Genomic DNA, 27,775 nt, shown 5'->3' with positions numbered 1-27,775 from the left:
CAGTCATCCATTCGGCTTAAAGTATGGGTGAAATAAAGACAGATAATACCTTATTTAGAGGCTGTATTTTCTATGCCCTGTTCTCTCCCGTTATATGGATATACATGGATCTCGAGTGATCTTAATATCTTCCGAATATTTAGACTTTCGCCGACTGTTAACGGTGAGTGGATGAACGTATTTTATGCCAGAAATAAGGTCCAGGTTTTAAAAAAAACAAACTTCTTATTTAAGCATCCTTAATGAACTTCATTTATTTGGCTGCTCAGCAGGAGCAGATTAGGCTGATGCAATAGGACAAAAAATTATTACTTTAAAATGAACATGTTTGACTCGTGTAAAAAAACTGCATCAAGAAACTTCTTTATCAGCTTTCATCTCATAAAATGAAGAAACTAACCTTGTTATTTACAGACTATTTGTTTATGAAACAGCATGGGAAATTTATCACTAGTCAGTTTGTGGTGGACGTTTTTTTGTCGAATAAAGTGTCTTAACAGTCAGTCACAGCTAGTGTTTCAGCTATTGAACAAAGAAACAGAAGAGAGGAACACAGTCTAAAGACATTTTGTGAAATTGTCAGGGTTTGGTATTGATGCCTCACGCATGGCTGTCAAACTGTTGATGTCATTTCTTTAAGTTTATCGCGTTTTATGTTCCTGTTTAGTCTTTAGTTTTGCCATGTTTTTCCTTGCCCTGGTCATCAGCGTCACTCACGTCACCTGTGTTTCTCCCCTCAGCTGCACTCCATCACTAATCACCCTCCTCAGTATTTAGTGTCCAGGTTTTCTCATGCTCATTGCCAGATCCTCACCGTCATTCATGCTGTTTTTCAGGGGTCCGTTTCACAAAGCAGGTTCAACCAACTCTGAGTCTATTCCTGCTCTCTGAGTTGATCTACTCTGAGATAGAAAACTCTGAGTTTTCGGTTCCAGAAACGCTGATTTGAGTGAGGTTAATCAACTCTGAGTAGGTTCACCTTGAGTTTTGCGTGTGCACCACAACTTTAAAAAGCCAGCATCAATGGAGCCCAGATTCGACGAGTCACCATGGCAACGGGGAAGAGGAGGGGCTACGTTTTTCACCAACCTCGAATTGGAAATCTTAATGCGCTCATAAGACGAGTTTCAATACGTTTTTAGAAATAAGTGCACCGCTGCAGGTGCAAAAGTGTAAGTTTAAATGTAGTCCTTTGCAATCCCAATAATATTACAGGGGAAACTGTTTGAATGGTAGCCCATTCATTTATTTAATTTAGGTGTAATCCCGCAGGGGAGAAGCACACTTGGCAACAGTTTAAGATGAAATATAAAAACATTGTTCAAACAGGTGAGACCTCGGCATGGAGGTACCTCATTTTGATCATGTTTTACACTGTAAAATAAATATTAAGTGGCTATTTGACTGTGCAGTTATTTTATCCCCAACATAATGCTGTTTTCACACACATAAACTATGTCTTCTCATCTATATCATGTTCTGTTAAATAATTAAGCCTATTTACACCAACACAGACTTCTATTGAGCCAACAGAAAGAAGCCAGATCCCCGAAAAAACCGGTGCTGCCCAGCACCGCCACCTCTAACGGGAGGCCAGTGGCTAAGGGAATCCCTGGAGGGAATCCACCCCCAAGAAACGAGTGCCTTTATAAAATATAATAGGCCTATCATGTCTTTTTTAAGCATATTCATACAAATATTTATTTGTCTTTTATGTCTTTTTTTTCTTTTGTCCCAACAAAATTCTGATCGTGCCACTCAATAAGATAATTGTCTGTAAATGCAAAAATCTATGCGCGGTCTGATAACCATCTCCGACGAATATTTATTTCTCTGCGCAATAATGCTGCACCTTCATCCACGGGATCGTTGTCAAAAGGACATGTTCGTGAAAAAAGTCGCCTCCTACTGTGCCTAATGGACTTATAGAAGTAGAAGAACTCGCTCTGCTGACTGAATGAATGAGGAAATCAAATGGCGTGTGTGGCTGAAAGAGGGCGGAGACAGAAAGAAACTCGAGGTTTCTTGAATAAAACCTGGTCCCGACCAGGTTAGGTTCAGAGAGTCTGTTACTACGGTAACTGACCGAGAGGTTAAGTTACCTCTCTTTGTGAAACAGGCTAGAGTTACCCCTCTTTCTCGGGGTTGAGTTACCTCCCTTTGTGAAACGGAGAACTCAGAGTTTCCCTCATTTCAGGGTAAATCAACTCAGAGTTTTCACTAAACCTGCTTCGTGAAACGGACCTCAGGTTTGTCCTTGTGTCCATGTTAATGTCAGGCTTTTTCAGGTTTTTGTTTTGTCAAGTTTTTCATAGTTTAGGTTTTTGTATTCCGGTTCAGTCATGCTTTTGTTTGTCTGTATTTAAATAAATCAAGTTTAATTTGGAACATCTGCATCCGGGTCCTACCTTCACCACCACAACACACCACCCGACGTGACAACCATTGATGTTTTTGTGTAACTGTACTTTTTATTTCAGTTGCTGTATAGAAAAGTTAAAGTAGAGAAAAGAATACAATAGGGTTCGGAATTAAAATAGACACTTTTAAGGGTAGGAAACATTAGGGCCTTTGTTAGAATAGACTCTGTAAAAACGGCCCACATCAATTCTGCTTTTCCTGGATTACCATGTGACCACTCCAGCCCCCTTGGCTCCACACAAAACATCTGAGACACAAATCAAACTTTCCAATAAAATACTTTACTTAGGTGCTGAAAACATACAGTTCATCTGCATGTATACAAAGTTTCTTATTTCGTAGTTATTTCATGGTTTGCTTTTAGACCAAGCTTGTTAATGACAACTTACCACCAAGTATTTCCACACTATATAGTGCACTCATCCTTCGCTAACAAAAATGATTGAGGTTTGTTTCCCTGCTGTGATGATCTATTTTGAGATCATGCTTTCTTAGCTCCATCTTTGAATGAATTAATTCTCAGTTTCTTTTGTCTACGATCTGTTGCTTTTATTTCAAAACCAAAATATGTACAATCTGCTTTGAAATGGTTGAAATGGTTTCTGTTGTACAATGTATATTGTGTTAAACTATGTAGCCAGTCTGCGAAGTACACGGATTGTGTGTTCAGTTTGGAGATGTTTGCTGCTTGGGTTTTTTTTAAAGATGGAATGGAGAGATCAGGGGAAAAATTGCTTAGAATAGACTGTGTGCAGTGCGCTTGCCAGGGTTATAACAGCCATATAAAATCGCTGTGTGTTTCCCTCCTTGCAAAAAAAAGAAGCTTTCTCTGCACAAACCCGAGCTGTCACAGTATGCAATTAGCAGTGATATTATTCCCTAGTCAGACATTAGTTATACACCAGAAGCCAGTCCGAAACAAGGAGTTGCAGTATATGTGCATACTCATTTATTATACCAGTAGAAGAGCAGTTTTATGACTGAGATTGTGTCACTGCCCACAAGATGGCTGCCTAGGGAGTGCTCTGCTGCAGGTATTTGTCGACCTAAAGAGATCCCAGGTAGAAACTGAATAATTAAACATATGGAGCAGAAGAAGAAAACACCTGTGCCATCACAGAGAAAGTAATGGATGTTGCACTAATCAAAGAACCCAAATGTGTTTAGAATGTTTGAGTATTTTGAGATACAAACAAAAGCGACATTACTACTAGTATCATGTGTAACCATCCAGTGGTTAAATCATAGAATACAGGTCAAGATAATTTCCAATAATAAAACGCAGTCATAGTTCAGATTTAATCAGTTGTTGCTTTTCTCTAATATCAGAGGTGGTGCCTCTTACACGCATGTATCTCGTAAGCTTCTCTGCATCATATATTGAACACTATTTTTAAGTTACAAAGGTTTCCCTGAGGAGAACTGAATATCTCTTACTAAATAATGGGATTCTTCTTACTCGTAAAGGGTTGGCAAACCCACACAGCAGCATGCTCCTCTGCTTGGCTCTATGAGGTTTTGACCCCTAAGAACTGCCCAAGGGTGTATTAGACAAAAGTAAACCTACTGACCCTGTGAAGCGTGAGTGGAAAGACAATGTTTGTCCTCAGTCAAAGAAGACAGGGCCATAGGGCAAAAAGAAACTGAAGTGCTTGAGTAGCCCTCAAAATGCAAACCATCCTTCCCTTTCTCCTCCCAGCCATTTATATTGCATCTAATGTAACATAGTGACTTTTCATTCTGTAACTGGTCAGACACTTGTCTATTATTCTTTAATTTCTCATTGTAAGATACATTAAACTTAAATTCATTGAAAAGTCAGATGCAAGACTATTCAAAACCACTCTGGTGTGACTCAGATGCTGTTTCTGCAAGGTGCCAGTTATGGTTTTTGACAACTCCAAGAACGTGGGAAAATTGCTGACAATAAGGCGCTGTGGGGCGCAGACATAAATACATACTTTTTCTTAGTTTATTAATTAACCACATGGATCACACACCTGCAAAATTATGGCCAAATATCTATCAAGAGAGACATAGGGTTCCTGATATTCCTTTCAAACTTTATTCATGTTTGGTCTCTAGGAAAACCATTTATCAAGGTTTTAGTCAAATAATTTTTTATATATATCTTTACCCAGAGTCAAAGATGATTTGCAGTTTTGATTTAATAGTACATGTATCTGTTGCATTTACTGATTTCATTATTTGTAGTTTTGTTTTGTTGTACCTCTAATAGTGCGACCCTGACTGCTTCACCAGCAATACAATTTTAGATTCTCAAGTTTATAGGTGAGATAATGCAATCTGACTTCGTGAAAGTGGTGGGTTCAAGTGAAATGGGAAAAATTCTATTTGCCATTTTCATTTATGGCATGAGATGATTATGGTGATGACAACAGGGGTTTGCTCAGAAGGAAGACTATCAAATTGAACAAGATTGGAGTGAAAAGTGTCTCTGTCTAATTGTAGTAGTCTTATTTCAATGAACTTCAACATCAACTTTTGGGATAATGATCAAGTTTTATACCACTGAAGATTGTACAGAGGAAAGAGTTAACCTCTTGGCACTGAGAAATGGGATAAGGCGCTGGACAAGCTAACTGTTGGAAGTTAGTGGATGTCATACAGTAACAGGTGGCTACAAAGTCATGGATAGCTTTGTTATCTCCTGTGATAATTGCTCTGACAATTTTTCAACTGTTGTCAGGTTAGCCCAAGGCTAAAGCTCCAAGTGAGGCTGCACCTGTCATTCCCCATATCCTGTGTCAGAAGATTCGATATGCAGCAATGCCGAGATACGTGTACATGAACGATGTCATATTGCTTGGATTCAGTCCAGAAATCTCATCTATATTCATTAAAATCCTGCTGTCCCCTAAAGGGACCAGGATAATTCTCAACTACGTTTTGGTTACATATGGAGGAACTGCTCACAATCAGAAACCAGGAACAAGACATATCTATATGCTTTTGCATTATGCTGTTATGCTAATGAGATAATTGAAACCATCAGGAATATGTCTGTCATCTAAAATGTGTTACATTACATTTAATTTGGCAATTGAAATTAATTTCAGATTTGAAAATTTCACCCAGTTTTTCAAACCCCACTCTGGGCTTTTGAGAAAAGATAAAATGTCAAAACGGTGGGTGTGTGGCGTGGTGATGAAGGATCCGGATGCAGATAATCCAAAGAAACAATTGATTTATTTAAATAATCCAAACAAAAGGCATGGCAAAGCCTGAATTCCAAAAAAAATCTAAACTCACAAAATAAAACTTGAAACAAAAACCTCACTAAGACTATGATGATGATGATAAACCTGACATGGACAACAAGGATAAACCTGTTACCATGAGGGACGATGACAGTGAGGATCTGGCAATGGGCTTGAGAAAACCTGGAAACTAAATACTGAGGAGGGTGATTGGTGATGGAGTGCAGCTGAGGGGAGAAACACAGGTGACGTGAGTGAAGCTGATGACCAGGGCAAGAGTGACTGAGGAAAAACATGGCAAAACTAAAGACTAACCAGGAACTTAAAACATAATAAATAAAAACCAACAGACATGACATAAATAGACTTTCTGTATTCCAGAATAACCCCCCCTCTCTTGCTTTGAACTGTGAAATCCCTCTCTGTAGTCTGCATTGTGGTAAGTTGCAATTTGCCTTAAGACCAGAGTCAGCAGAGCAAAGAGCTGAACCCTTCATTCTGTTGTCCACATATGCTTTGATTGAGCAAATTAGGTGTTAAGTGTCATACCTTTTGTTTTCACATAATAATTGAACAGTACAACAATACAGTGTTTTTTTTTAATCTATAAAAGCTCCTCATCTGATCATACATGATGGTTTAGAAACTTACATTTCACAGCCCACACGGTATGCCATAGAGTTTGGGCTTCTACTGATTCCTGCCATCTTGTATATATTTCCGGTCATCTCATTCTGCACATATCTCACCTCAATTACATATGTTTTTTTTCAAAGGCACAACTTCTTTTTTACTTGTTTCTGCTAAGTTAACTTTTATTTAATGTTCTGTGGCGCTGTTACGCCAGGTCAAATTCCTGTGTACGTTGTACATTTGACAAATAAAGAGATTCTGATGCTATTTTTATTTTTATATTTTTGTGGTGAACTGGAAGAAAACAGCCAAAAAGCCTCTTGACCATTCAAAAGGTTTAAAGTGACATCTGGAAAAAGTAACCACAGAATAATCAATATTTGGGCTATAAAAACTCCCTAGAAAATAATGCACTTATACAGCCCTACACAACCGTAAGCAGCAATAGCTGACATTGTCACAATACATACTGAGTGATCGTGATCATCTTAGTTGTGTTACCACTGCCTCTTTTGTTATTGTTTTATTTTGAAAAATGAGTTTCTGCCATATGACCTGCAGTCTTGACCGTGGTCCGTGCTTTTACCAAAACAGCAACAAGCAGTAAGAACAGCATACTGTGTAAGAATCTTGAGAAGATGACCATAAGTAACTAAAAAAACAAATAAAATAAAATGATTACGGCAGTTGAAGTTGTAGCTGTATTTCTTAAATCTAGATAGCAATTGTAATGAAATTTGTTTGTGGATTATGTTATAGGCTGAAAACCACCTGCTAGGATCAGATGTGTACAATAACTACACTTAAGCGATTGTATTTGGTGTAGATAAACAAAAAGCTTTTGCATGCAATGTGCATCTGCCTCTGTGTCCTCTGTGTCCTTTCATCGGGCTTTAATGTGCTTGTTGTACTACTTACTTGGAAGGGAACTCTCAAGGGCAGTATGGTTGAGACCATGAATTATTATACAATTACCTCTTAGTTCTTTGCATATAGAATTTTGTGACTGCATGTAAGAAGAAGTAGTTGCATTTCTGTAACGATAGATCCTCACAACTTTGATGACGCAATAATAGATGTATTAAACAAATATACACACATGCTTTACTCAAATGAGATTTTGACATGTCATTGTTATCCTCTCTTACAGGAATCTTTTGGACAAAGACACTTTCTCCAAATCTGATCCATGTGAGTTCTCAGTATTTTTCAATAATGATTGCAATTTAGTGTTACCTACAGGAAACTTCACTCAGGGTATGATTAACTGAAGCCTCCTGTTCTTTTACAACGCTTTACTTTTTATTTTTGCTGAGCTTAACTTTGATTCAGTTTACTCTGCTTTTTCAAAGTGTGCCTTCAATAAATGCATATCATTTGCACAGTAATGTGACAACCTTTCCTCATTGTGAGCTAAAGTACCATAATGCATGCAGGATATAAACGGCAGCCCTTGAATACAAATGGCTTTTGGTGAGACACATTGAGAAATGCCATAAAGGCATTTTTTTAATGAAATATGGAGAGAATGGAGAAGACAATTTAAATAATACGGAGGGGGTTCAAACCCTTTGTGTGAATAAGCTATGGGTAAAATATCACATTCGTCCTCTTTTGTACGTGCCTGAAGCTGAACCTAGGAATATATGACAGGTCACATCACCTGTACCTGCCTCAGCTTCATTTTGAATGTTCAATTTCACTGTAAATTGTGCTCCAAAAGCTTTCAGTCTTTTTTTTTTTAGAGCTTTGTTCTATATGCATAGATGTCACCCCTAACCCACTTCATTGAGCTGTCAGGGCGCGGCAGGATAATTAATGATGTATGTCTGCAGAGAAGGAACGAAACAAACACCATTTCTGGATGACGGTTGCTTGATTGAGACTGTTTAGTGACCGTGTGTTTCTCTGCTCTCCCATTGGCTCTGTCTGTGCCTCTATCCCTCACATCTCAGTGGTCGTTTTATACACCCAGGGTGTGGAGTCCAAACAATGGAGAGAGGTAAGAGATCCCAGCTGTTTCCTCTGTGAACACAACTCAATCAGCCCATTTCTGCTCCATGACAGCCCATTCTCTGTTTACAACCCCTTTTCCTCCCCTCCTGTCTCTCAAGGTAAACGCTATGTGCCAATCAATTGCAATTGATTGACCCTGTGAACACTGGTGTGCTGGTCAGCACTGCTTTAGCTGCGACTGACTGACTGATTACAGTGGCAGATTTTCCCCTCAGCATGAGTCCCTTTGGCTCCGGAAAGGCTGTTAAAGTTGGCAGCAAGACAGAGAGCCTGTCTGCAATTATTATGTGTAATTGAGAATAAAATTAATGGAAATACAAAGAGATTGTTACACAAAATACATGCCTTTTCTTTATCGTTATAATTGATTTATTTATTTACTTTTGGTCTTAGACAACACAACAGTTCTTTGTGAACGTAACACTCAGAGCTGTACTAAGTATGCTAAAAATGTTGCTTTTGCTTTCATACTCACAGCATTTCTGATTGACTGGCACCATGCTTACCATAGAGACTTCCATTGTATTAGTGCACACCGGGTTGACAAAGGGCTCATATGGAGTGGCAAACACTCAAAAACCTTTATAGCAGATGTGAAAACAACCTCAGCTGACCAAAGTCAACAATCAATAATTCATCTATGGATATGAACCAAGTTAAACAATAAAACATAAAATAAAACTTGAGTAAAATGGAAATGAACTGTGCTTATGTGATAAATGTCCAGATATCCAGCACAGAAATGTCTTTTTCAGCAGTGTTTTAAAATGATCAAGGGTCTGGGCAACTCTTGTGTGAAAAGGTAGGTTGCTCCACAACTTATGGAGTTCCACTCAAAGGCTCTGTCACGCCAAGAGTTCGAATACTGGTTTGAATCCCAGTGGGGCCTTTCTGTGTGGAGTTTGCTTGTCCCCCCCCCTCCGGGTACTCCGGCTTCCTCCCACCCTCCAAAAACATGCATGTTAGGTTAATTGGTGTTAGGTTACCGATGACCTGTCCAGGGCATACTCTGCCTATCACCCAGTGACAGCTGGGATAGGCTCTAGCCCCCCTGCAACCCTGAATTGGATTGAGCAGGTATAGAAAAGGGATGGATAATTCAGTTGTGTCTGTGCTTGTGAAAATGCTCCCTCCATAGAGCCCCCTCTGTCACCAAAAGTTTCCCGGAAAACATGAACACATACAATCCCCATCAATCCTCAACTATTGGGTATATTGTCAAAAAGTTTAATAGTGAAGTTCTTGTGACACACAGTGAAAACAGAATGACCCAGAAAAACATGCAGCTTAAAGTGAGAAAATGAAGAAAAATGGAGGTGGAACTGCAGCATGGATCTCCTCAGAGATGAAAATACTCAGTTCATGGAAGTTTTGACAAAGGAGTATGGCCACGGAGGCAGAGGGGAGAGAGTGAGATGGCAGGAACCATTCATAAATCCATAATTCTAAAGCACACCTGTCTATTGAAGGGTTTTTTTCAACTCAATATATATGAATGGCTCCTACAGTGCCCTGACCTAAAGCTCACTGAGCACAAAAGGATGTCATGGAGGAAGAAATGCATACTTGTTAATACTGTAGTATGGATGAAGTCAATGTTCACAATGTTTATTAACTATCATTCAAACTGAAGGATGGCAAAGTGAACACTGAAACATTTAGCCTAACAACTGTGCTCACAATTCAATGAATTGTAAAGGGAAATTGTCTCTTGGAAGTACACTCACTGAAATTTAAAATGCAAATATTTGTTATATTTATTTAGTACAGTTTATTTTCTTGGGGGAAAAACGTCAGAAATAAAACAATAACTTCTACCACTACTCTTCAGAGACTTGCAATAGAAACATTTATTACATAGATTAATTTTCTTAGAAAATAATGAAAAGCATTAGTTTTAGATTCAAGTTTTTTTTGTTGAATAATTTTGAAAATTATTTCAAATAGTTTGATTGAGAAGAGTTTAGATCTATTTATGTACTATTGAAAATCAAATATTTTGCTGTGATAGAGTTTAAAGCTGGTTGGAGCGTTGTTGTTAAAAATCGTGGTAATTTTCTGGTAGTCTCTCATTTAGTGTTAAAAAAAGGTAGAATTGTTGACAAGAAAATGGACATGTGTATCGAAGTGCATCTATTTCTTGAACCAGACAGTTTTGAGGGTGTTTTCACCTATCTCCAAATCAATTAATGTCAAGATTAGAGTGTCACAATTCACACAGGGATAAGACAGACAGGTGTGTCAAGTAAAGTTGTTCTGTCCTCTTGGATTGAGGACCAAGTTGAATATAAATCACATTGCCACTGGCAAAGGGACATATACATCTATATGAGAGTTGCTGTGGGTTTATGAAAAAAGCCAAAAAGGAAAAAAACAATGATATATATACTGTATATATATGTATCCCCCACACCTGTCACAGCTGGTTACAGTGCCACAACTCGAGCTTAACAACCGTAGGAGTAGCCTGAATGTCTCTCCCTAAAAGAGATACGAAGGTGTGTTTTCAGTGCAAATGACAGCTGGCTAAGCAGTCAAGCTGCTCAGCTTTGATAAAGCTAAGCATGTTTTTTGCCCCGCTGTGTGGTAATGTGTTTTGGTTGTCCTGGGGGTAGATATGGTTGGTTGGAGTACCTTTCACTGTGTCACAAACTGTCTGTAATCCAATTACTCTCTTATGGACCAAACTCCCTCACTGGCTCCTTGTTATTCACATTCCTCTTCAACTGAAGAATATTTAAACAAATGATATGGATACCTTTTGTTTTCTATTCAAGTTCCAGATCTTTTGGAGACTGTGGCCCAATTACAAATGTTTGTGGTTGAATTATGGAAATACAGCAGCAGCTTATCACTCTGTTATCATTTCCAACTTCCTCATCTATTATTACTCTTCCTCCAAGACGGTTCTCCCTCTCCTCACCACTTTCACCTGGCTCAGCAGCTGACACGATAAAACATCTCTGAATTTGATTTAATTTAAGCTTAGCCTGACGTTTCCCCTACAAACTCATAGATGGTAAACTTTTTACCAAGATAAATTCTCTTACACACTTGGTCACAGTTATTCTAACCGATACGATCAAGGAGAAAAAGTGAACATCACCAGTGCCAAGGTATCTGTAGATTTTCTTATTTTCCCCTACTGACAGTTCATTTTAGTGCTCTGCAACCTGCAACTTTACATCCTAGCCATGTACATGTCAAGGTGGGGATACTGTGTGGAGTGGGAAATCTGTCATTTGCTCAGGTGGCAGATCAGAGCTCCGGTGCTAAAGCCTGGGAGTGAAAAGCTGCTAAAGTGAATATGCTGCATCCCTCCTGCTGTCACTCTGAGAGTGTGTCATTGAAAGAAGCCCCTGTTTCATCAGTGCAGAGATCACCTCCAGCATCAGCTGGAAAAAAGCTCTCATGCTTCCTGACAGGAGGAGCAAGAAGGGCTATAGTACCACACAGCACTTAATCTTTTATGGTTTTAGACACACTTTTATATTTGATTGCAGGTGACACTTAAGTGAATTCAAACTCAGGTTGGTGACACATAATCCGGCCTTACTGTCTTTTTTGGGGAGTAGGGGGGTGGGAGCCCGTCAATTAAAAATATTCTGCTAGTGTTAACTTATATATGTCTTATATATGTTTATTTTATATTTTTATATTGTTATATTTTCTATGTTTGTTTTTTACTCGACATCATTGTAAATGAGGGTCAGGCCCTCAATGATTTTTCGAGTTTAAATAAATAAATCAAATCAAAATATGTTTCCATTTTGGGCCTCACTTTGAGTTTTAACCTAACTGAATGCATACAAATTTTAACCTGTACTTCTGCTGTTTCATCTCCTCATTTAAGCTCCAACACTGCTATTATTTTTTTTTCTGTGTCAGATCATGGTAAAACTTTAACTTGCGATATTTCATTTAGCTTAACATCAGTTCCCTGACTTTGAGTTATTAATTTTGAATGCAATCGATATGTTTGTATTTGTGATTCTCTAGGAGGTTGTAACACTATCTGTTGTTTTTTATGCCAGCATTTCATCCTGACAGAGAGTATTTCAATAAAAAAAGAAATTCTTATCGTCTACACTGATTGTTTCATATTTTCTGTTGACAGGTGTTTGAAATGATTTGGTCTTTCCATGGTGTAGAGACTAAATGTCATTCAGTCGAATGCTTTCCTTTGGCTCACTCATTCCGACTCAAAGATAATTTGTGGAGAGAGAGAAGTGACAATGTGGAATCACTTCTGTTAATTAAATAGCATCTCATCAGAATCAATGAATCCACACAGCTGTCTGGGTATGATAGAGGGGCGTATTGTACATGAGTGACTGCGTATGTTGACTCAAAGCTCTTTACTCACATCTTCCTTGCCTGTCTTTTCACTCCCCTTCTCTTTGGGTTCTGATCCAGTTTGGGAGAACAGAGGTGATAGACAACACGCTAAACCCAGACTTTGTCAGGAAGTACATCCTGGACTACTTCTTTGAGGAGAAGCAGAATCTGCGCTTTGACGTGTGAGTTATTCTGTTTGATCTGTCTCTCTGAGGATACATACCGAGCGAGGTGTGTGTGTTTCAGATGTGCTGCCTTCTTCTAACAAAGTTCTGCAATTTAATTTTCACTATAAGGTTATCCTCTTTTTTTCTCATCACTCACCCTTGTCCCTTTTTATCTCTTCATCCCCTCAACCTTTTTTCTATCTTTTATTTTATCCTCCAAGTCACTCTTTTTCTCTTCTTCTCGTCAGTGGCTCGGCTCTCTCCTGAGGAATTATTCATTGGTGCAATGTCTCAGTAGTCACTCATTTATGGGAAGATAAGCGTCATACATACAGTATATCATATAAAGTTTTATCCAAAATCTCGCTGCTAAAAAGTAAAGCAAATGTCTGAAAGCAAGTCCGATAAAACTCCCAAAGACCCCTGTCCCCTGGCTGTCATCCCCTTCTCCTCATGAAAAGGCCAGGCCAGTGAGAGGGTAAGGAAGGTGCAGCTTCATTTCAAGAAAAGATTCAGAATCATTCTTTCCACTCAGTTCTCCCTCAACGAGAGGAGATATTCCTCCAAAAATTCATAGCTCTCAAGCATGAAATCCCAGGTGGACTCAACACGTGTATCCAGGACTGAACTGGAGCTGCCTGAGAATTCCTGCCTCAAAATTAATTAATTGGACATGCTTTCATGATACAGCGTTGGAACGGAAAAGAAGAGAGTGCACTCCCTCAGAATTAGAGTTACTAATTTGGATCTATTTTATCACAGAGTAGGGAGCTTGGGTATGCTCAGGTTTAATTATTCTACATTAAGTTTGACTAGTAGATGCTCAAAACTTTTTCTGCATTGTCGGGTTGTTTCAATATGTCTCCCTCGGCTCAGTACACAAATTACATCCATAGATGGATTTACTTGATGAACTGTTGAATTATTGCTTATGTGTTTTTTCATACGTGGCCCCCATTCGTCCCTCTGATGAACCAGTTATGTGATTAGCAAGCCATACTATAGTATATTTGTAACATCTGTTCTGTTGGCCACACTTGAACATCCATGGTTTGTGGTTTCTTTGCGATTTCAGATATGATATTGATTCCAAAAGTCCAGATCTGGCCAAACATGTAAGTAAAGAACTTTTGTTGTGGATGTGAAGCTCGCCTTTGTGTTTAACCTCTGAATTATCAGTGCATGTCTCTGATATTTAGGTTCTATGCAAACCAATGTTTGCAGCATCTAAACGCTCAAAAATATATTGATATATTTACTGGATTGTGCTTCATCTGGCAAATTGTTATTTACGTCTCTTTACCTTTCATCTGCTTCGGAAAATGAGTCACTTTTCTCTGCCAGAGCATAGAAAAATTGAATTTTCATTTGCATCTGGTTTACCCTCATTTCCTTTTTTTTTTTTTCTAGATGAAATGAGAAGTGAAGCATTGCTCATCATTTTCAAAGCTTTTCAGAACATTCCCTTTAGTGCTGTGTTGTTTTAGATTTTGATTTCCCAAGACAGCACAGGTTTCTCTAAACTATTAATTTATTTTAATATGGTAGTTTTGTCTGAAAGGGGCACTCATTTATTGCAGAGCAGAAGTTCAGGATGAAGTTTAATTGAAGTGAATGCATGGTGGTATCATCCTTATGCTGAAAGCTTTGATGAATAAACACATACATTACAGACAACAAACAATATATTTGACAGACTTGGTTTGCATACTCCCAAATTTTTCATAATTAAATCTGCTTCTGTCGTGCAATTGATGCTTGTGTGTTTGCATCGCGGTCTGTGCCCTGGAAATAGAATGCCTCCTGTCTAAAACCTTGTGTGCCTTCATCACTTTCCTTCTCTTGTGCTTTGTCACTTACCTTTTTTATTTGAGACCTGGACACTCTGCCATTTCCTCTCAGCCTATCTGCTCTTGCACATGTCCACTTTTGCTCTTCTTTCTTGCACTTGGGTGATGACAGTCTGTTATTTGAGTTATGTGCCCTTTGTTCCATGATATGCTCTGTTGTGTCACTGCTGCTGCCTGGTCTTTCTCTCTCTTCCTCCTCCTCCTTCTCCGCCCTGGAAGCCCACCGACTTTAACGTACGTGTCTGCCTCAGATGTCATAATATAAAACTGTACAATGCATATAATGATTCTTAACTCCTCACCGACTCTCCTTGTTACTCCCTGTAACCCACTTGAATGCCTCTGTCTTGCATTTCTCTCCATCCCACTTTTTCCCCCCCTCCTTATGACAGGACTTTCTGGGACAGGTCTACTGTACACTGGGAGAAATCGTGGGCTCCCCTGCCAGTCGCTTGGAGAAACCACTTGTGTGAGTGTCCTTTTCACTTTTTTTGGGGCTTTTTATGCCTTTGATGATAGGACAGTTGGAGAGAGACAGGAAGCAGGGGGCAGAGAGAGGGGGATGACATGCAGCAAAGGGCCATCCGGTGCGGGACTCGAACCGGGGCCAGCTGCAGCAAGGACTTAGCCTCTGTACATGGGGCGGCTGCTTAACCCACTAAGCCACCGACCGCCCTGTCCATTTCACTCTCGTGCTTACCCTCCAATTTTGAAATTTTGAGTTGTCTGATAATAACAGGAGCCATTCAGTACCAGAAAATTGCTTTTATATGAGTTATCATATCAAATAGATGAGAAAAACAATTGAAGATGGTAAAGTTTTCTGATATTACTCAGTACACATACTCCAGCAGAGATGGGTTTGTAAGGAATATGTCTTCCTTTTGGAGTCCTCTGTATTGTACATTACAGTGCAAGATTAGACCGATGTGCTCGGATGGCAATCAGCAATAGAACATGACTATGTGCTTCCTCTGTACAATCACTATCATTAGGGAGGTGATCTAGCACGAAGAGTGGATTGAAGTCAGTGTTAAACACATGCCGTTGTTCGCTTCAAATCAATGTAAATTGGGAGGCATGAAACATTGAAGCAGCTGGCGCCAACAGATATGTGTGTGGTTCCCTGGGTGTGTTTGTGTGTGAGACAGTGTGTGAAGTATAAGGTGATGCTGGCCCTGGCAGTGGGGAGTGAGAACAGCATGGCTTTGGTGTCGACCATGAACTCTGCCAGGGGCTGGTGGGCTGGATTACAGAGCTCAGTTCCCTTCAGTGCTGAATAAGAGGATGAGGGGGATCAAGACACAGTTCTCTCCAGTGTGCTGTATACTAGGCTTCACATCCCACATCAGAGGCAGTGAAGACGATCGGCTGCCCCAAGCAGACATGATGGAAAAAAGGACTGGTTCCAAAGCTTCACCTTGATCACTGCTGAGAGGGGATGATGAAACTATGTGGTTGTTGTTTCAGATCACAGCTAACAGTCATTTGTGTTTTGATTAACTGCCCAACATCTTTTACATTTAGCAGTAGCAATTCAGAAGCGCATATATTTCTATCTTTCCTTCCTGATGACATTAGGTTTGTGGAATATTTTTTTTTTCCCGTTCTTTCCTTTTGAACATCTAATCTGTAGCCGGCGGTAATGGAGATTTCCCTTCCCGTGATAGACTATAGCCTAGGAGTTGCTTAATGTCTATGTGCTCCATTTCCTTGTCATGAGGTGACAGGGCCTCTCTGGACCATAGCTTTGAGGAAGAGTGCTTAAAGGGACTGAGGAAAATCTGTTAGTCATGCTTAAACAAGCCGTCCAAAGGCGCACTGCATAGGATGACCTGCTTAAAAAGCACATCGGCACCCCTTTCTCTATTCTCTGCACTTCATCTTTAATTCATTTTCCTTATTTCCATCCACTAGATTTTTTTTTTATTCAATTTGACCCCGTTTCTACTCATTGTGCTCCTTTTACTTTTTATATTCCTCCAAACCTCTTTCTGTGTCTTTATGCCTCTGGCGCTCTCCATTAGGGTTGAAGAATTTATTGTTTCAGCATCGACACTCTGATGTGCATGAATGCAGTGTACGTGCACACTTTAAGAGGACGGGCAGTGTCAAGTTAGACAGATTAATTCAAACATGTCATGCTACAACGTTTCAGTGCTTGATTCGGAAGCCAATTTAAAGTAGTTCTCAAATCTATGAGAAGGGTCTTTCCGATATAACATAGTTTACTCTGACTGAAGGGCTCATGGTTCCACAAATTCAATTTCTTTGATCCTATTTTCATAACACATACATACTGTATGTAAAACCATAGAACTGAAAGAGGATGTACTTTCTTTCTCACATGACTGTAGTGCAGTTCACATATGTCAGCAGGAACATAATGGAGCACTGAGTGCTCAGGCACGTATACAGAAATATGCATTAGTTGTTCCTGAATTTATGTGTGTTGTGCCCCTGGGAATAAGTGCATCCGTTTTTGAGAAAAGACTTTTCATAGACTTGTCTTTGGGTTGGCTAAATGCCTTTCCTCTCATGCCATAATTAAGTTAAAAAAAATAAGCCAGTTGAAGGAATATTAGCGTGAAGGACCGAGCTGACACTGTGATAAAAAACCTTCTGTTTATAATTAATTTTTCATGGGAGGTTTGTATCAAAGAAATTTATAGAAACGTGTATGGAAATGTCAATGCCTGATGCAGGTGAATGTCATTGTTTACTGAGAAACAAAACATCTGTGGTGCAGCTCGTATGAGTGTGATTGTGTGTATAGTCATCAGGAAGGAATTTGTAGGTAAAATGGAAATAGAGTTAATTAAACAAACAGCTGTAACCTTTTTGTTGGTATGGTGATTTATACCACACAGTAGAGCACATGAATGCAGCACAACATTAGCATGTCAAACCCATTAGCCTACTGTGACTGAGCCCTCCTGCTGTACGCTTCAAGCAGGAAATGAACAAATTTACAATGACTGTTGTGGGTGGGGTGACTGCACCCACGGGAGCCAAAGAAAGGGGGAAAAGTATTTTTGAAAATATATAAAATACTGTGTGGAAAAACAGGCATGCCAAATAAAATAAACATCAAGGCTCACCTCAACTATTTTCAACCTATGGGGAGAAGAACTGATCTTGCTTGTGTTTCACTTGTTACTTCAGTACTGAAATCAGGGTGGTGATTTGGTGCGAAGAAGGAAACTTTTTGTTCACATGACTTATAAAGAAAGTAACTTCTTAGGCGTTCATGTGTGAATTGCTTTGGTGTAATACAAGCCTCTTTCAGATGTGCAATGCAACCCATTAATGTGATGACAACTGAACGTGTTGCTGTCATGTCTGAATGCTTTTCTAATAACATTAAGTAAGCGATCTGAGGACAGATTTAAGATCACTTTATACACAATCCTTTTAAACCATGACTTCTCTGTGCTGATTGGTGCTTTATATCGGCATGTCTTTTGCAGTTGATGATGGCATGATAATAAGCCTGAAATATATTGTTTTTTTTAAGCTCATGCTCATGTAGGCAACTCTGTCATCTCTGTTTCCGGAGTCTGTTTACAGCGGACAAAGAGACATTAAAGGAGTTTAGAATCAAGGATGCCAGAAGTCCTGTCACACTTGTCTCTATACTGCTTTTACCAGTCACCTCTATTCAATGTTGTCAAAAGTATGGCGTTAATTTGTAATGACCTATGCTCAAAGAAAACGCAGGATATGTGAGGTAGCTATCATAAATACTGAAACATGTCTTCAGAGCTGACACCTTTAGAGTTCTTGTCCCAAGCTAAATTTGGTGACCACGATACTGTAATCTTTAATCTTTAAACTTTTTACAGACTGTTTAAGATTTTTAGTTGTGCACTTCTTCTACAATTCTGTTTGCAACCATCTGTCTAATAATGTGTCAGTTGTGCTACCAAAAAACGGCTTTCACCTCTGGGGTGTGGCCTTCATGAGTCAGGCTTTTTGCAACACATCCCACAGATGGAGACCAAACTGAGAACAGGGGAATTTGCTGGCTGGAACAACGCCTTGGGTTCTCTCTTGTGTTTCTCAAAAGGTTCCTCACTTGTCTGTGCTGCATGGTGGCACACATGCTTTTACAAGAAAACGTTGCTGCTGTGGAAGGGTTTTAGACAGTTAAAGTAAAAGTAAATTAGCAAGTAAAATTCCCTTACAACTTCAATTAACTTTCCATGTGTTGAAAACATGTTGAAAATGTAATAATGAAATAAAATGATTTTAGGCCATTGGATCCGTCATCACTTTGTCAGCGTATTGTCCTGTATTGTCTCATAAATGTAATTGAATATAGATGCAGTTTATCATGCAGTTATACAGCCATTTCTTCAGAGCTCAACACAGGATGTAACACTGTGGAACGCTTACTACAAAACTTCAAAGTCAAAAGCCAGGCAGAAATTACATTAAGTGAGCCAAGGGTGGAGCTTGAAAATTATATTATAAAATCTGAAAAGATGAAAGTGTAGTGGTAAAATTTCTGTTGAATCTTACCTTGTTTTGATTAAGATAAAGATTCGATTTGATCAAAGCATACTATGTCCGAAAAGATATAAAAAAATATTTTATCAAAATCATAAGAAACAAACAAAAAAGTGTATGTATTTATGTATTATTACTGAAGCAGCATACAGTTTAGGTATAAACTAAGTGCATCTTACACAGCAACTGGAGCTGTAAATAGACTTAAGCTTGACCTGACGCATGCGACAAGGCCTCAACAACTTTAATCAGTACGGACTTTTCAAGGTTAGCTTTGACTGACAAACTTTCTGGTGCACATAGTAAGTGATTTCTGCTCACAGGCATTCAGATGCTAAATTATACAGTAAAGGAGGCGATGATAGTGATGTCTTGAAAATGAAACTTGTTTTTTGCAATGTTTTCAACAACTAATTAGTCTCTCTACCAAAACAAGTCAAAAGGCATCTTAAAAAAAGGCATCTTTAAGGCATATTAAAAAGCTATTTTCAGTTCCATAGTTTGATTTTGTGATGTCTGTTAGTTTTTATCATGTTTTATGTTCCTGGTTAGTCTTTAGTTTAAGCCACTGCTTTTCCTCAGTCACTCTTGCCCTGCCATCAGCTTCACTCACGTCACTGTGTTTTCCCCCTCAGCTGCCTTCCCTCAATAATCACCCTCCTCAGTATTTAGTCTCCAAGTCTGTTCATGCCCATCGTCAGATCCTCACCGTCATCCATGCCACCATCACTCATGCTGTCCATGTCCATTTGTAATAAGTCAAGTTTTCATTTTGAATATCTGCATTGGGGTCCTCCTTCACCACCACGCCTCACCATTCGGACAGATTTTAGGATTAATGTTATGAGCAGCCATAACAGTGCAACACTGTGATGTAACACAACAGTTGTGTGATGAATTCTACATCGAACTATATTTTTAAGTCTGAGTCAGGGGTGCTAATTTACTTTTATGTTTGATATTCGATCAGACATTAGTTTTTTATTTGATTTGCATTGTAACGCATACATCAGTAAGCTTTATTGTACAGTTATTTATAAACTACAGAAGACAAATTTGTTAGCTCTTAAACATATTCACTGTTGTTCTGCTGGCAAAGCTTTCCCTTGTTGCAGGCACTAATGCAGATGACAGTTGGGAAAGTGGCACTTACACCTGAAACTGATGGCAATATGTTTAACAGTGGATGACTCTTGCATTACACTTGTGGCTACTGTCGAACAAACTGTTGGAGTTTGTTAGTCGTAGCTAGGTAAAGCTGATATTGCCTTGCTCCGTGATTGGATTAAAAATTATGGTTTTCAACCACGCAAATCTTCATTTTACTGTTCTGTGTACCAAGCAATCCCAAAAGCTTACCTTTTAAGTGAAAATGAACATTTGGCTTGGAATTATTTAGGTTTTGTAACTGCTGTTATGTCAACACAAGCTCAAGTCTGCTGAAAAACACTTTTTCTCTTTTGTGTTTCGATGTTATAGCTTACAACAAACATCAAAGTCTTTAAATGTTGAACATAATTTTTTGAGCTTCATTGTGTACACTTTTAATCCATCTTTAAGTAAAGCTTGATAGGCCTGCAAGCCAGTGCCTTGTGAAGTTGCAGTTTATTGACCAGACCGTTAAAGCTTTACAAATGCTAGATGAAATACAGTTTCTATGTTGGGTCTTTTTTCTACGATATAGTTAAGAAATGCAACACAACACAGTACTCTAGTTAAAATGCATTGTACAAGATAAAATACTCAATATCATGCTCAAGATTCAACTATAGTGTTAATTGACAAGGTGCTGTAAATCACCACCACTTTACTCAGGGAGAAGTTAGGCAAAGGGCATCACTCGTCTCATCTCTATTTCAGAGATTCACAGTTCTTTTAAAGTTGTTGGTTATAATAGTTGACTCACTGACTCGGGGCTACACAGCAGCACCTCACCTGAGATTAAATGAACTGCAGTTTGAAATGATGAGTGGGAGTTAAAATGGGATTCGTTTTTTGGTGAAACTTAAAACCTTTAATCTGAGCTCTCATGATATTGTAAATGGAGAGATGGATGCAAGAGTAGTGTATTCTTAACTTTCATCTCCATGTTTTCCTGTGAAGTGATTTAGATGGCTTACAATAATCAACATTCTCTGCCTCTGGACATCGCACACAAGTAGAGCATTCTGCTCCTTAAATACCATTGTGGGCTCCAAGGCTGAACACTCCTTGTTATTGTTCAGCCTTGTAATAATGTGGAAATTCTCAACTGTGCTGAGTGTGCAAGAGCGTATTTTTTTCTGATAAACTAGGGATTTATTTGATACCATTCTGGTTCCTTAATTGGCAGCACATCAAACTTTGTTTTCCTTCACATTCAGTTGAATCATCAGAGGCTCTTTTTTTATGACCTCGACACCATAGGAAAATCAAAAAATCCATTCTTTGTTCTGCTATGAAACAATTCATTTAACATACACAGCAGTTGTTAAAACTATAGGTTTGTAGGCTCTACAGATAATGAAGCAATAGATTTTTTTTTTCTCAAACTAATACAGGCATTAAGAGCAAGAGCAGTGAGGACAGTGGAGGTTTGTACCATAGTTGATTTGTTTTGCACTCAGAGCAGAAAAGCATTTATTTCTGTCATGACCAGATTTTATATTTGCTGAAGAGGTGACGTTCCAACCTAAGAAGCAGTGAATTAGTGCTCTTCTGTATCATTTTCAACATCTATGTTGCTGTTTCATTCCACAAGAGAAAACAGTCTGGTCTTGGCAGCCCACTGCAACATGAATTCAATTACCTGTACACAGCACCAGGTTGGGGGGGGGGGGGTTGAAAGTTCTCCTTGGCCTTTAGTGACTCACAGCAGCGATAAGGGCGAGGTAAATCAGTCATGAGTTGATGTCACACACCTGCAGGGAGAAAGTGGGATAAAATGTGGCTCAGCCAGTAAGTGCAACAATAATGAGAATTGAGCATCTACTTTGGCCTCTGATGAAGATAGATGTCCTGTTCTTGCCAGGGGGAAGTTGAAATGGACTTGGTACACAGTTTAAAGAAGGGATTTCTTTTTGTCAGCAGACAACAACACATATCCAAATTAACTCCCCATTATGACCTGAACAGTTGCTGCATTTAAATGGGAAAGTTTCCCTCTGATAGACAGCTTCTCCTAATCTTCTTTTTCACCTTCAAAACAAGCGATTTATGGTTTGCAGGTGGTTGATGAAAGCCTAATTTATTTAGAATCCCAAGAAATCAAACATTATTGTAATTAAATCTGCGCTGTAATTTGTGTAATCAAAATGCCAACAGCAGCCTTAGTGTATCAAAGCACCCTCATAAAATCAAATACAGTAATAATTTCTTGTGATTTTTTTTTATCAAAACAAGCAAAAACCAAACAAGAAAATAAATAAACAACAAAGATCAGAAAAGATAGTATTGGCAATGGCCAAGACAAACCAAGGAGCATAAATATTGTGGGGAGCTAAGTGAGACTGAGACCCAGACACAAGTACAGAACTGAGCCAAGATAAAAGATTAGCAGACAGACAAAAGCAAGACTAACAACAAAGACAAACCACAAGAGGGACTTTAAAAAAAAAGGCAAATCAAGAATGGACTAACACAAACTTACCCTAACACAGCTCAGACACAAGGAACTTCACAACTTTTGCCTGTAGCTATATACTTTAAACACAAGTGCTATCTTATCTCGCCATATCAGTATGAGGCAGCTCTCTGCTCCTCTCTGAGGACTTTGGTATGTATTCTAGTGTCATTTAGAATTAGCTGTTGCACTTCACATTCTCTTTTTTAATCCTGGTGAGGTGAGGGATTAAAAATGTTTATCAGGATATGTAGATCAGGGGGATTAGTGGTATAATCCCATTTGAACACACATAGAGTTCTGGCAACCTTGTCTAATTCTGTTCAGCTAAGATCTGCTCACTGCCTCAAACATTTACATTTGCACAAAACCTGATTATCTGTCTGCCATCGCTCTCTGTTGTCCCACTCAAGCCAGTTAGATTTGTTCATTTATCCCAGTCCCCAGGTCATCCAGACATAACCGTTAGATTCGCTGACCTGGACATTCTAGAATTTGTTCTGTGTAATAAAAATGATCCTTTTTCTCATCTTATTCCTTTGTGTGCTTTCTCTCCTTCCTCCAAAATAATATGTTATAATTGGTTTATCTCCACTTGAGTGTGAAATTGCAAAATAACACTTGCATGATAGCATTATAACACTGCAGTCATTCCTTCTCATAGGAAACGTGAAGACAGACGCTGCAACAACTGCAGTATGAAAAAAAGAAAATGTCTTCTTGTTGGGCTCTCCCTTATGTTGTTGAGGAGATAACCGCCCTCAGTCTCGTATGCATGACACGTTCCTGCGTTGTTAAATATCAAGACCATTCCTCATCCTAATGACCTAGTGTGCATTGCATCAGCAATGGCTTCCTTTTCCCTCTTCGGACTTTAATCTCATCCACCTCGGCTCCACACTGACAGGTAATGAAGAATACAGACTTTGCGAATCACTATTTGACCACAAGCCACTGCCCTTGGGTGGGAAATTATAGAAGCCATACATTGCTCCTGAATATTTTTAATGTAATATGTAATGCACGATAATTCCTTATGGTTGCTTTTTTGGACGGATAAATCATGTTATTGTACTCTCCCCAGGCAAAAAAAGAGAACCAGTGTCCTCCTTACTATTCTACAGCAGAATCAAAATCTTTTGCCGAGAATTGTAGTGATGCTGAAATATGCTACTTGATCTCTTTCCATTTAGTTGATCAAACAGGGGATCTGTCAAGATAACTCTGGCTAACTCTCTGTTTCATTGTGAATAAGGAGCGCGACAGCAGTTATTCCCTCCTTTTCTTTCATAGCAAAGGACCAGATGACGGCAAATGAATGATTGATAAAAGGCCTTGTTTTGTTTCTATCTTAACTTCTTGTTGTTAACTTTATGAAATTTTGTTAAGTCATTAGGGTTTCTGTTGAAGACACATAAACGCAGACATGGTTCTAATCTGACTGGAAATATAAGTTTCCCTGAGGTTTTCAGGCAACATCAATGCACATTATGGTTTGGTCAGGACCATATGGCACAGTGTCTGTTGGGTGCCAACAGAAGCTTGTAAGTGACTGTATGAATTATGATGCGACGTGAACGGTGTTGGTCCTTATGATTATGAAGTCCCTGCTCACCTGCATAGCTGTGGTGTAGGGAAACTCTTTATTAGGCAGCATTTCAAATCTATTCAATCATTATTTGAAATCATTATTTGAAAGTACAGAAGTCATAGCAGATGACAAGCTGAGATCAGTCTTCGCTAAGCAAGTCTACCACATCCAAACTATTCTTCACTTATCCGTAAAGTTAAACATCCTTTCTGTCTCTTTGCTAGTGTTCGTCTTAACTGTATTATGCTTACAATGTAGGGATTCATGATGATATAGCTGGTCCCTCCTCACGTCCAGGACACACCAATAAACACAGTCCTGAGTGACAAAAAGAGTGGACACAGATGCCAAACAATGAAAAAAAGACTACATTTTAAGCCTTATATTAAGTGCACAAGGATTTAATTCCAACACCACACTATCACTTTTTCATACTGTTTATTATCAGGGGATTTTCTGTCTTTACTCCATCTTAAAGTAGATTAATGCTGTATGATAGAGTCACTAAAATGTTAAAGTCTAGTACCCATTTACATGACTAACAAAATAAATCACCTCAGTTCTTCTTAACAGTCCCATACCCGACATTGTTTAGGAAGATGAACCACTCAAGCACATTTCAAGCTATTTCATCATCAACTTGTTTTCCACAGAGTGGCTGTCTGTGGGAGACAGATGAGAGAATTTGGCCTCTATATGCAAGATAATTCTTATCTCCTAAAGTCCCATTTCACTGGAAAAGCTGCACAGTAAAAGAAATTCATGTGCCACACATACTGTAACAGGCAGGAACTGTACTTATCCATTCAGCATGTGCTCGCTCTTCACATTAACAAGTCACCGTCAGAGAAAATGCTGTACTCAATAATGCATGACTAATTTGAAATACCAATGGCCTTTTGCTACCTGCTCCCTAATCAGCAGCACAGATTAGAGCATGGCGGTGCATCTGGAGCTGATTTTTGACCAATCACTGGATCTCATTTCCCAGTTTGATGAGTGTCAGTCTTTGCCGTGACCTCAGGGAGATGATCTGACTTGAGGAGTGTCCAAGGTTTAGAGTCTTTACTGGGGAACATTTTACTGGCTCTTGGAGTAGCAGCTTGGAGTGAAACATCAATAATTCAAGGACAGTTAATTCACCTTGAGACTGGTCTTGCTGGACCTTGAAGATAGAGACTGAGAGTCAAATGTGCCTGCCATCAGAATATAATGGCTTCTTTTTTACCTCTTGCCTCACTAAACATTATATAGCAGTTACAGCTGAATGCTTTGGGTACTAGCCTTGTATTGAGATATTGATCAAAGTTGATACCAAGCGGGATAGATGTGCTCTTGCAGAGCATTGTAGTACTTGTGTAACAGCCCTGAGAACCCTTCAAAAGCATACTGAAAACACCTTGTACTGCTCAGCCTAAGCAGTATGCAAACATCTCCTGCACAGGCAGGCAGGAAAGAAGAAGGTACACTCTGCCTCTTTATAGGCTCCCGGCATAATTCAGCGCTGAAAGTTCAGACATTGTAGGTTTGTACTTTAGATTGCCTTCGTTAATTATGTAAGCCTCTGCTGCTGTAGTCACAGACTGCCTCTGGAATAGCTGTATAGAAGTATTAGTGACAGATCAGCTGTCACAGCTTGATAAGGATTTGCAGCAAGTTTGACCTTCTAATGATTGGACTCCAGCTAAGGCCACAGCAAGACACGTGTAATTTCCTTCTTTAGCCGAAAAGATGACAGGAGTGTCAGCAGCTGATGTGCTATTGTATGACTGGACAATTAATATGACTCTTGTTTTGCTTTGGCTGGAATGGGCTCTGCCTACTTTCCTCAGCTGCAGTGAGGGCTGAGTGTTGGTGAGATTGCATTTATAAAAAAGAAAAATCTAATTTACTACCAATTCAAAAAGGTACAACTAGATATGATTTGGAGCAATACCCTTTTCTTTTCCTTTTCTGCTTTGGGAGCAAGTTTTTTTTTTTTTTGTTCGATGAGGCCAGAGGGTTGACACGATCAGATGATTCTTTGGTTGGGATATATTTTCATTATCTCTTGGAATCAGTGGTAAACAACTGCATACCAGCAGAATCAGTGGGTCTACATGATGAGATTAATTCGATTATAGCTATAGTTGGGTTATGCTCCTTATTTAAGCAAGGGTAATTATCCTTCGATATATGGTGATGAATGAATGGGATCAGAGGCACAAAGCATGTCACACCACGGTACGATAGGTGGCGCTGTACCCATTCCAACTATTGCTAATAGAGCCACTTCCTGTTGACCGCATCACCACCACCAACAACAACAAACTCAGGCATTCGAGAAAGATGGCGAACGAAGAGCAAGATGAAGCTACGTCCCTCTACATTTGGTCTGTGATGAGCTGCTTATTGCACAAACGCGATGCACAACGGCGCGTTCTCCATCGCGTTGTTTCTTTCTTTCCGACGGCGGCGATAACAACAGTAATATCGTCCCCTTTGACTTCCGGTTCACGATCCCTGGAAAAAATCTCGAGCATGCGCAGAACGCAGCGTCTAATTCACCACGTGCTTCAGCATCTACAAGCACGTTTAGTGTGACTTTAAACCGAGTTATCTCGGGATCGAGTAACCCGATCCGATTCAATTTCTTGTCAGATTAAGGTGTCTACATGAACTTAATAAATCAGTCTTATTGTGATTTAGCCCTTAATCTGATTTTTATACTGCCATGTAACCCCATTGACTATGTCTCAATGTGGTGTCGACAAGTCGGGATCAAAGTTGTTCTGTGTCTCTGGATTTTTTTTCCACACTTTGCAAAAGAACGTTTTCTTTTTCTTGTTTTTTTAAATTCTCTTCAGGTGGTTGGAAAAAAAAAAACTGTCAGACTGAAATAATATTGCCACTCTACTATAGGATAAAAGCTGTAATCTTTTGTTTAAAAATACACTTGTTTTTCTTAACTTGATATAAAATCTTTCTAAAAGTTCTATTAACCCTTTTAAATAACAATCATTGTTTTTATTGTCAAAGCAGAATTTGTCCCCTCAGTTGTAGTTAGACTTTCTCTCAAAAGATAGCTGGTTTCACCGTATTCACCGAGTGTGCTGTTCATTTGCAACACTGGGTGAATCACAACAGCTGAATCCAACATAATGGCTCTCAGAGCAAAGCCTCTAAAATTTAGAGTCATCCAGTGGGTCATTGTGACTGTTTTCTATCGTGAGGAGTTAATGATTTTTCTTTGCCTCCACAGTGGCATACCTGGGAAGACATGTGGAACCATTCTCCTGTCGGCTGAGGAGCTTGGAAACTGCAGAGTGAGTAAAAAAAGTTTAGACCAGTTTACTTCTTAATTTGTTTACACTGTTTCAGAATAAACGTTAAGCAGTGTTTGCTGATCTGATTTTAACTATCCCCTTAAACAATTGCACATCAGA

At 39.1% G+C, this 27,775-nt stretch overlaps 1 protein-coding gene across 1 annotated transcript in view; it reads left to right on the top strand.

Annotated features, from left to right (window-relative positions):
• The window catches only part of cpne5a (copine Va), a 72,124-nt gene that overhangs the window by 6,288 nt on the left and 38,061 nt on the right, over window positions 1-27,775 (top strand). Inside the window, exons 2-7 of the mRNA XM_075476631.1 lie at window positions 7,426-7,466; window positions 8,231-8,277; window positions 12,708-12,811; window positions 13,872-13,911; window positions 15,039-15,115; window positions 27,592-27,655. Coding sequence (XP_075332746.1) covers window positions 7,426-7,466; window positions 8,231-8,277; window positions 12,708-12,811; window positions 13,872-13,911; window positions 15,039-15,115; window positions 27,592-27,655 — 373 coding nt within the window. The remainder of the gene's footprint in view (window positions 1-7,425; window positions 7,467-8,230; window positions 8,278-12,707; window positions 12,812-13,871; window positions 13,912-15,038; window positions 15,116-27,591; window positions 27,656-27,775) is intronic.

The sequence above is a fragment of the Odontesthes bonariensis genome, chromosome 10 (genome assembly GCF_027942865.1).
Source record: "Odontesthes bonariensis isolate fOdoBon6 chromosome 10, fOdoBon6.hap1, whole genome shotgun sequence".
Lineage (NCBI taxonomy): Eukaryota > Metazoa > Chordata > Actinopteri > Atheriniformes > Atherinopsidae > Odontesthes > Odontesthes bonariensis.
The sequence above is the reverse complement of the archived record's forward strand: the minus strand, read 5'-3'. Positions and strand labels throughout refer to the sequence as shown.